General features: G+C 49.2%; 1 protein-coding gene across 3 annotated transcripts; it reads right to left on the reverse strand.

The window, feature by feature from the left end:
- Positions 1-218: 218 nt before the first annotated feature.
- On the reverse strand, positions 219-10,530 carry radx (RPA1 related single stranded DNA binding protein). 3 transcript variants are annotated; one of them, XM_030361191.1, is made up of 16 exons: positions 9,765-10,530; positions 9,497-9,668; positions 8,398-8,555; positions 7,934-8,150; positions 7,425-7,533; positions 7,150-7,250; positions 6,545-6,664; positions 6,008-6,100; positions 5,282-5,449; positions 4,576-4,748; positions 3,646-3,806; positions 3,395-3,442; positions 2,966-3,090; positions 2,511-2,792; positions 1,886-2,059; positions 219-457 (listed from the first exon to the last, which is right to left on the reverse strand). In XM_030361191.1, the coding sequence occupies exons 1-16, from the start codon at positions 10,218-10,220 to the stop codon at positions 336-338; spliced, it is 2,679 nt and encodes an 892-aa protein (XP_030217051.1). In that variant the 5' UTR covers positions 10,221-10,530; the 3' UTR covers positions 219-335. The 3 variants fall into 3 exon arrangements, with proteins under 3 accessions (XP_030217051.1, XP_030217050.1, XP_030217052.1); XM_030361190.1 differs by having other exon boundaries at positions 2,511-2,795; XM_030361192.1 differs by having other exon boundaries at positions 2,511-2,795; positions 7,934-8,126; positions 9,765-10,529.
- Positions 10,531-10,585: the final 55 nt, after the last annotated feature.

Raw genomic sequence — 10,585 nt, forward strand, 5'->3', positions numbered from 1 at the left:
ATAGAATTATATACAAATTATATAATTTTCCGTTCAATTATTCACGTGTTGTGAATTTCAGTTTAAATAAATACTTTTAAGCGTACATGTTTACGATCCAGAGTCCTTGACGATCAACTAAATGAAGGGATGTGATGTCAGGTCAGCGCTGAGGGACACTTACCTGCTGCAATAACTCTTAAAACTCTTAAAGTATTTTAACAACAGAACCAAACATGTTTAGTTAAAAAACGTTTTAATGTTAAATCAACACGTTAACCTCCTAATGACCAACGAGGGCCCGGTGACGGGGGGCCGGGGGTCCCCGGGCGGGTGGTTCCCTAGGCAACGGTCCCCTAGGTGACCCGGTACACCTTGCTGAGCAGCACCTCCACCCGGTCGCCCCCCAGGTGGCAGAGGTCCAGGACGCACAGCAGGTGGGCCCCCTCCAGCTCCCCGGCCGTCTGGAGGACCTCCTCTGGAAGACACGGCGGCGAGATGGGATCAAATGTAAGGTCGGATAACATGAACTGATTTTAGTTCGGAATCCCTCTTTTGCTTTGATAGACCCATTTCCAAGACTTGATCCAATCCGTGATCCGAAATCCCACTTGATTACTTTTGAAAAACTGGGCCCTGGAGACCCCGGCCGGACCTGAGCCCGTCTGAAGGGAGGCAGTGACCCAGCGCTGTGAACAGAAGGGCTCTCACAGGTTCTGATGCTTCACAATCAGGGCTGGAGCCACCGGGACACAGGTGTGATGTGTTCACACCTGTGTCATGTGCGCGTGATCTCGTCTGCTTTTCTTTAATGGGCTGAGAGTTCTGGGGGGGGGGGGGGGCGTGTCATCCCCATGGTTACAACCCAGGGGCCACTTTGTGATACTATCTTGGCACCGTCGTTGTGTATGAGCTATCAAAGGCTGTGTCAGCGATGTTTGGTGTCGTCACTTCTGTTGGTATTTGAAGCGAGATCCCAAAGAAACAGAGCCAGCTCGCCCCTCCCTTCCGTGTTTTCGTTCATCCAGTGAAAACTATCATGGACGCAGCTCAAAACTAGCCCGGTCCTACCAGACTCTCGTACTTCATTTCATTTGCACAGAGAGTCTGGACCTAGCCTGGTCCTACCAGACCATCATACTTCATTTAATTTGTACAGAAGGTCTGGAACTGCCCAATTGACAAACCTTCACTCACTTGGAGGCGGGTGTCTGTTGAAGTTTTAAAATGATTGGATCTGCCCAGTGCCACTCTGGATCTGCCATAACCAATCGCATAGCGTTTGGTCGTGACGTATGTCATGCGACGGGACCGGCCCGGAAACCAGGTTGCGCACACGCGCAGGCCGTACACAAACAAAACAAGATGAAGCGTGAAGATGTCTCTGAACGATAGCTGCAGGTTTTGTTTATCTAATTTAAGAGTTCAAGGAACAGTTGTACGCAAAGCTTGTTCTTGCTCCGGCTTTAATTGATCGATATTCGGCAGCGATCCCACAACAGACCGAATAGCTTCTCTCGTGTCCTTCTCCATTGTCTTCCTGGTCTTCCTCTGACTACAACTGAAACTGGCGTGCGACCTCGACGTCATCGTTCTCAGCCACTCCCTCTGTTCGCTGATTGGACCGCCAAAAATCTGGCTTCGAAGGAAGCCATGAATATACCGTAGACCCAGACTGACTACTGAAGTGAGATGAAAATTGAGCGGAAGTAGGTAGGTGGGCGGTGCCAGGCTAGTCTGGACCCACTCAATTGACTAACGTTAACTCACTTGAAGGCGGGTGTCTGTTGGAGTTTAAAACTATTGGACCTGCCCAGTGCCGCTCTGGATCTGCCATAACCTATCGCTAACGTTTGGCCAGGGATCACGTTGCGCGCAGGCTGTAAGAAAACCAGCCCTGGCCTACCTGGGGAGGGGAGGTCGGGGGTCACGGGGTCACCCAGAGGGCACAGGAAGCCGGCGGAGAGGAGGGAGAGCAGGGAGTTCCCGTGGGGGTCCAGCGGGAGCCCCTCGGCCCGGGGGTCTGCTGACGACACCACCGGGCAGAACGCTGCGTCCAGCGCCACCTGCTGGTTGATGCCTGAACAACAACAACAACAACAACAACTCAGAGGATCCTTGTTTACTCTCCGGTCATTTAGCAGACGCTTTGAGAACCGAACCCAGATCCCTAGAACGTGGGAAATGAGCCATTTAATGATTGTTCAGTGACAAACGAGGTAAGATAAAAAAACATTAATTCAAACATTAGCAGCCTACAAACAAAATAAGATCTGGTACATTTGTATTGCATGGCTCTGGCTTTATTGTGGTTTATTTATTGATTGTTTGTTTGCTATGTAAAGCGCTTTGAGTGCCTGAAAAATGTATCATTATTTTTATTGTTGTTGTTGTTATTGTTGTTGTTATTATTATTGTTGTTGTTATTATTATTATTGTTACTATTATTATTATTATGGCTCAACTGTCCTTTGACGTTGAGCTCCTCCCCATCAAGGCGTGACCCCATGAGCCCAAAGTGGGGGTCCTACCTAGTATGGTGGTATGGTAGTACCCCGGGGGCCGCCCCCCCGGGACCCCGGCCCCCGGGGCCCCAGCCCCCGGGGGGGCAGTCCGGCCGGGCTGGGGGTCCGGGGGGGTCCAGTGGGAGGAGGGGAGTCCGCTCCAGGCCAGCAGGGCGCTCCTCTCCTCTAGGGAGAACCGGCGGGCCAGGGTGTCCGGCTGAAGCCCCTCCCCACACAGGTGGGTCGACACCTCCCCGCGCTGCCTCGACCAATCACGGCTCTCCCAGCGGAGCGGCGGGCTCTGCTCTGCTGCTGGGGGCGGGGGGGGGGCACAGACTTCATTAAAGGGGACGTATCCTACCCCCAGGTGGGAGGGGCATCAGCTTCTGACATCACAGGTGGGCGTGTCCACCTAGAGGTGTGCTGATAGATCAGCCTCCCAGCCTACCAGGTGGACCGTAGCTCAACGCTGCTCAACGTACCGGGGTCAGGGAGGGGGGGTTCCACCGATCCTTCCTGGAGGGTGCTCCCCGCGTCCAGGAGGTCCGAGTCAGACCCTGAGCTGCTGACCTCTGGGGTGTCCGGGCTGACGGGCCCCCCTGCTAGCCTGGGGGGGGGGGGGGGGGGGACAGAACCAGGAGAACCCGGACACGTCAACTAGGGTTTAACATCGTCACGCCCTGTAAGTGGGTCACCACAGTGGGGGGGGAACCCAGATATCATCTTTACAAACACGACAACGCGCCTCCTCTGTTTGATTTGTCGTTCTTCGTCCTGGTAATGATAATGTTTGGCTCATGTTTTACGATAATTATTATATTGCCTAAGAATGTTAATTGGTAGGTCCTGGGGTGAAATTAGCTCTGAAGCGGGGGGGGTGTCACCTGGTTTCGTCTGTGAATGTAAATTACCTTTTTGTTCTCATCTTGGCTCGAGTCAAGTAGAAGCGATGGAAACTTCTGAAAACATACAAATCAATATTATATATATGAAAGCATTATATATATTTTTTACACATAAATACACACATGTATGTGTATATGGATGCATATCTTGTACATTAGGCTATCATTTTTGAGGGGTAATAAATTAGATATTTAAAAACGCACCGAGATTGTACAGAAATTGTGACATTAATTAAATGTAATTCCACGATGCTCGCCTCTTTTTAGGAGTAGTCCTCCTTGTGATCGACGGGGACGCGACACCAGAGGGCGCTGTTCCACCTCCAGTCCCGTTCTTCGTGTGTCCAACATCGCGATGTTCTGATGCAGATGTCGCTGTTGAAGCTCTTGAAGTTCCCGCTGAAGCCTCACCTGATCCCTGCCGGAAGGTACAGGAAGGTAATTCATTATGTATACATAAAAAAACTTTCTCAGAAATGTCTCCCCAAGAACTACCCACAACGACGTATAAATTGTAACCAATGGATTGAACTAGACTCACCCACCCCATTTTTTTTTTACCTAGACTAGGCTGAATAAATAAATACTAGTGCTGTCAGTTAAACGCGTTATTAACGGCGTTAACGCAAACCAATTTTAACAGCGTTAATTCTTTTTTATTTTTTATTTTGCTCAAAACAAAGAAGGCCTAGCCAGACTGCTATGTTCAAGGCAGTATGTTTGTATGTTCATCGTTTAATTGCACCATAGGCTTTTTTTTTTGCATCGTCCTGTTTTGATCAGTATATGCCAATGTTGTTATCAATAAAAAAACATTTGCACAAGGCAAGCCGATGCACTTCTCCATGTTGATAAGAGCATTAAAATGAGAACAATTAATGGGACAAAGAAATCAAGGGATATTTAGCATAGAAAAAAGAATTGCGATTAATCGCGATTGCTCACGATTAATCGTGAGTTAACTATGTCATTAATGCGATTAATCGCGATTAAATATTTTAATCGCTTGACAGCACTAATAAATACAAAATAATGCATTATGTTGACACTACGTAATAGCCTTATTGATGCAGCACTTTTTTGTGCGCAGGCTAAGCTTTGGTTGCTTCAGCCTCACTAGGCAGCATTTAGCCGCTATGGATAAGAATGACTACGGTGAATAGAATGTAAACTAGTGTTCTGTTCACCTCTCCCCCGCTGGGCTCCGAGGGGTCGGGGTTCGGCTCCGAAGGGTCGGGGTGCAGCCGGACATATCGGACGGCCGTGATGAGCCCCTGGACGGCCAGCCGCTTGTGCTCCCGGTAGCGGAGGGACTCTAGCGCCCCCTTCAGGTCGCTCGCCGCCACCAGCACCACTGGAACTGGACCAGTAAGAGAACATGCAGATTAATTTACATTTACCTCATTTTTACTTCCACTGTTCACTTCCAAATAACCTCATAGAGCCAAGATATAACAACGGCATAACTCTGCTCTGGGATCAATCAAAACGTCAGAAACCAGAAAGAAACTAGATGAACATTTGCTAGTTTTAAAGATAAAAAAAAGAAAAGAAAGAATCCTAGAGGAAACTAAAATCTTCCAATTTCTATATATAACCCCTCTAAAGGAATAATTGAAATAAAAAATTAAATTTGATAAAAGATCAAAAGTATTTCTAAATTCCAGAATTCCATAGTCCCCCCAGAAGGTTCTAGTCCCTCCAGAAGGGTCTACTCCTTCCAGAAGGTTCTAGTCCCTCCAGAAGGTTCTAGTCCCTCCAGAAGGTTCTAGTCCCTTCCAGAAGGTTCTAGTCTCTCCAGAAGGTCCTTGTCCGTTCCAGAAGATCCTAGTCCCTTCCAGAAGGGTCTACTCCTTCCAGAAGGGTCTACTCCTTCCAGAAGCTTCCCCTCACCGGAGCCGTTGTGCAGGGGCTGTGTGAAGACGGGCGGGGCCGGGGGGTAGCAGTAGTGGCCCCCCACCAGGGTCTTGTCCAGAACCGCTCCGTCCTTCAGGGTCTTGGTCCACCTGATGAACTCCTTCACCCGGGGGTCAGACACGTACGGCTGTCCTCGGTGGTGGCCTTGCGTAGAGTCAGAACCATATAGGGTTATCAAGTATAAATATTACACATTTATAATAATATATCAGGCATAGATATATAGGGCAACCACATTTATAATAATATAGATATATATCATGCATAAATGTATACATCAACCACATTTATAATAATACATTTTTCCTGTATAAATATATCTGTCATACATATTTATAATATATATATCAGGTAGAACCTTAAGTTAGCAATATTATAATTAAAATTATTATAGTATTACAGTCCTCATTTACATAGTCTAAATCACCTCTATCCACCCTCAAATGTGTTACAATATAATGATCTAAATTTTAAGATGAAAGGGGATTAACTAGGCTGAGGGAGATATTTACTCTTAAAATGGGCAGAAAACTTTGGTACTACTATCTATACTGTTTAGTACTTGTTTAGAACTAGTTACTAACCTAGGAGACGTGCAGTGATCCTAAGGAGAGAGGTCATTGGTCCTTTCTCCCTGGCTGTGGGCTCATTCAACCTGATGATTGATTAGTTGATTGATTGATTGATTGATTGATCGATTACCTGTGATGAAGATTTGCGTCTCACAGCTGGAGGTGAGGAAGGGAGCCGACGCCCCCGGACACACCCTCATCTGGGTGCACACCAGGTAGGTCACTGACGGAAGCACACGCCGTTCAACACCAACTTTATTAGTCAAGCGCTTCGTACAGTGGAAGAGCAGTGGGCAAGTAGCCAAGCGGCAGGGAATGTGTATTATTTTACACATATTACATAAATAGTCCTGCATTGAGTTAGAGGACAAGAGGTTTTAAACAATGAACATGAATCAATCGTGACAAAAATATGAATGTATAATGTTGTATATATATAAAAAGTAATAATCAATATGCAGTATGACGTACTCACTGCATACTGATTAGTAGTACTAATCAGTATGCAGTGAGAACAGTAGGAGCATGAAGAGTACACATCAGTATGCAGTAATATGAATGTACAGTATATACATAAAGAGTGCTAATCAGTAATCCACCAGGACCAGGTGATGCTGTGTTTGATCCCGTCACTGTGATCCAGACTAATAAAGTTGCGTTGACTCACTGGGGCAGATGGCGTGGAAGACGTCGGGCTGGGAGCAGGAGAAGATCTCCAGGATGAACGGCCGCTGAGAGGAGCCGTCGAGCGCGTGGACCCAGCGGTACGTCCAGAACTTCTCGGGCCCTAAGAGGGAACACACAATCTGGGTCACTAGTACTAGCGGTCGGGTTAGCCAAAGCTTTGAACCCTAACGGATCTACAGGGGATCGAGCTACAGGGACATTGACATTAACATTTGGGGCCTTTAGCAGACGCTTTTATCCAAAGTCGACTTACAAGGAGTACATTTGTCCGAAGAAAGAGAAACAACAATATATCTCTGTCGGTACAGTAAGGATGCTCATAGTGCCAAGCACTAACAATCGCTAGGTTAACCCATTCCCCGTTTACAACAAAGATAGCTAGGATAAGATGCTAGGACACTGAGTAGCAGGTAGGAGTTAGGGCTCAGCTTAGGTAGGCTGAGGACATTGGGGATCGAACCCAGAACCTTGAGCGGGCTGAACAAAACCTAAACACTACGCCGACCTCAACAGGATCCCTAACAGCCAGGTAGGAAGTCATAGTAGAGACCGGATTGTTCTCCTTCAAAAAGGGGCGGGGCCTACCCTTGTCACCCTGGCATCTGATTCGTTGGACGCGGCCGACGAACGTCACCAGACCGATGACATCACAGGCCGTGTTGGGGGCCAGGTTCTCCAACTCTGACCTACGGGAAGACACACGGGTCAGAGCGGCTTCTGGAACGTTCTCCTGGAGCTAGACGTTCCCCCTGGAACACTAGAAGCCCCGGGAAGAAGACTTCACACGGCCTTCGGCCCCCCCTGAGGGACGTGTCCCTGGAGGTCGGAGGTCGGAGGTCGCGGAGGAGTGAGGTCGGTACCTGCAGGTGAACCTGTAGGCCACGTCCGGCAGCCCCCACTGGACCGGGAGGTTCTTCTGAGGAACCACGGAGAGAACCGGGGCCGTGCTGCGGCGGTTCAGGGAGATCTCTGAGGAGGAAGAGGAGGAGGAAGAGGAGGCCACTCACCATCCAGATCGTTTTACGAGCACCTATCACACATTCATAACCGTCTCGTTTTCAACCACTTCATCTGTGTTGGCTTCCGGCAACCATCACGTGTCTCTCCGTCCAGGTCAATATCCGTGTTGGAAATTGATTCAACCAAAGCTTGACCAGCATTTATTGAAATGAGTGAGCCTGTTGCAGGACGATCCGGTGGAAGCTGCTCTCCCATCGAGTGTTTGGGATTTCATTCCAACTCTACATCTCAAAACAAAGTGAGGGCTTCATCCAGGAACCTCCGCCAAACCCAGAGAACCCCAAGGTGACACCAGGGACCAAGAAACTGTGGAACACCACCTGACACACAACATGCCCCCCCCCCGCACCTTTTGACCTGAACACCCTGAGGCAGTGGTGCTCCATCTGGGGGCGGGACCTGTTGGCGTAGCTGTCCTTGACGGTGTACTTGTGGATGTAGAGGACGGCTCCCACGTGGAGGCTGTGGTACCAGTCCAGACACAGCTCGCTCCACAGCACCAGCGACATGGCCCCGCTCTGGTCCGCCACCTCCAGGTACGCCTGGACACAAGGGGGGAGCACTGCCTGTAGCGGCCGGGCGTTCAAACGTGGGAGAAGACACTTGTGACGCACATTGGTAAAATAATTCAGTTCCACTTCTTGGATGCGTTTGATCCTTTATTCTTCTTCTTCGTAAACACGTTAGAATACAAACTGTTGCCAGTGACCGAATATTGAATTGTGGTGTGTTAAAGTGTGGTAAGTGCAATCAAGTGCGGTAAAGAAGAGTCAAATCGATGAGGCCTGGAATCCATTACCGGCAGACACTCACGTGGTAGGGGTAATCCGCCTTCTTCTTCGCGTCGACGATGTCACACTTCCCGTAGTACCGCAGCCTGGACTTATGGATGACCCTGACCAGGAGGGGCGGGCCTCCGCGCGCGTAGCCCAGCGACGACTCCAGGTCGCACAGCAACGTGACGCTAGACACTAGGGGGCACGGGGGCAGCCGGTCAGCAGGGGGCGCTAGGACGTTCGGAACGGCTCGGCCGTCAGGTTAGAAACATGACAACACTAACATAACTCTATTATGGAGATCAGTTCGGATAACACTGACCATCGTAATCTAAAGAGACTAACAGGTAACTCTGTGATAGAGGTCATTAAGGAGCAGCTAGGGGTTAGACAGTACAGAGACAGGTCATTGAAGAGCAGGTAGGGGTTAGACAGTACAGAGACAGGTCATTAAGGAGCAGGTAGGGGTTAGACAGTACACAGACAGGTCATTAAGGAGCAGGTAGGGGTTAGACAGTACAGAGACAGGTCATGAAGGAGCAGGTAGGGGTTAGACAGTACAGAGACAGGTCATTAAGGAGCAGGTAGGGGTTAGACAGTACAGAGACAGGTCATTGAGGAGCAGGTAGGGGTTGGACAGTACAGAGACAGGTCATTAAGGAGCAGGTAGGGGTTGGACAGTACAGAGACAGGTCATTGAGGAGCAGGTAGGGGTTGGACAGTACAGAGACAGGTCATTAAGGAGCAGGTAGGGGTTAGACGGTACAGAGACAGGTCATAAAGAAGCAGGTAGGGGTTAGACAGTACAGAGACAGGTCATTGAGGAGCAGGTAGGGGTTGGACAGTACAGAGACAGGTCATTAAGGAGCAGGTAGGGGTTGGACGGTACAGAGACAGGTCATTAGGGAGCAGGTAGGGGTTAGACAGTACAGAGACAGGTCATTAAGGAGCAGGTAGGGGTTAGACAGTACAGAGACAGGTCATTAAGGAGCAGGTAGGGGTTAGACAGTACAGAGACAGGTCATTAAGGAGCAGGTAGGGGTTAGACGGTACAGAGACAGGTCATTAGGGAGCAGGTAGGGGTTAGGGGTCCTTTCGGGGTTTGAACCCAGACCCTTTATGGTGCATCATTTCACCGTCCAGAACCAGGTCAGGCGTGGTGCGCGGGGGAAGCCACTGCTCTCCTTCTGGGTCTTCGTTGTTCCAGAGAGGGAGATAATGTTTGCTGCTCGTCTTGAGAGGAAAGTCATCTCGCACCCCGACGTTCTCCATGCCATGCTTGGTCAGCACCGACAGACAACCCAGGTCCTTTCATACGGAGTGCATTGAGTGCAAACATTACTTCTAAAACGTCGCAAACGTCAATGAGGTCGCAATAGTGCCACTGAATCCCTCCCATAATACCTTGAGGCCGTCCAGAAACGGACTGCTCCTCGCCCCTGCATCGCATTGGACCTTCTCGATGCAGATGTGGCCCTGGCCCAGCCGCTGCTCGTTGTACACGAAGGAGCAGCCGGTGATGCGGATCTGCACTCCGGGGCGTAGGGTGTTGCAGTGGACCAGCCGGTTCAGACTGCGGTGGAGGACGCCTCTGGTCCTCCACACGCCGTCCGTCACCGTCACGTCGTAGGTGTAGCTGTCATGTGGATCGTGGGGCTGATCATTGCAGAAAACCTTTTCCGATAGATACCTCTGGACGGAGATAACGGCCACGGGCACCCCGTCGTCCACCGTGACTTTCAGAGACCGAGAGGAGAATAGTTGTTCTAAAGTCGTTTCTGGGGCAGGAAAGTCACTCACTCTGTTGTTATTGTTTATGGTACTGAGTGATGACGCAGCGCCAGCCGGGGCGCTTTCCATCACAGAACACCTACACACTAATGTTTTAAGATTTAATATCGCTATAATTCTTCTTTCTTATCAATTTTTACAAACCTGCGGATGGTTTGTTTACAAACCCAGGAAGTTAACGGTAGCTCCCCGCCGACGTCACGCTAACCTAACGAACCGTTTTCTCCCCGACTTCCACTTTTTTATTTATTATGTTTCGTCTTAGTTTCGTCTAACAGATACATTAATTCCATTCATTTTCTTAGGTCGTATATCGGTTTCTTTTAATTCCCGCTGCATCTTACGGAGGCGTTTGAATCGTTCTGTAACACATCGCGATATTACATAGCTCCTTCCTCCTCGTCATATGACTATACACATTTTCTTTTGCAATT

This window comes from Gadus morhua, chromosome 7 (genome assembly GCF_902167405.1).
Source record: "Gadus morhua chromosome 7, gadMor3.0, whole genome shotgun sequence".
NCBI lineage: Eukaryota > Metazoa > Chordata > Actinopteri > Gadiformes > Gadidae > Gadus > Gadus morhua.

Excerpts from the sequence above, each read along its gene's own strand:
- radx (XM_030361190.1), bottom strand. The coding sequence starts at position 10,220 with ATGGAAAGCGCCCCGGCTGGCGCTGCGTCATCACTCAGTACCATAAAC. Across the intron at positions 8,556-9,496 it reads GCCTGACCTGGTTCTGGACG|TGTCTAGCGTCACGTTGCTG; the intron begins GTGAAATGATGC and ends CGTGCCCCCTAG. Across the intron at positions 3,091-3,394 it reads GCCAAGATGAGAACAAAAAG|GCTAGCAGGGGGGCCCGTCA; the intron begins GTAATTTACATT and ends CCCCCCCCCCAG.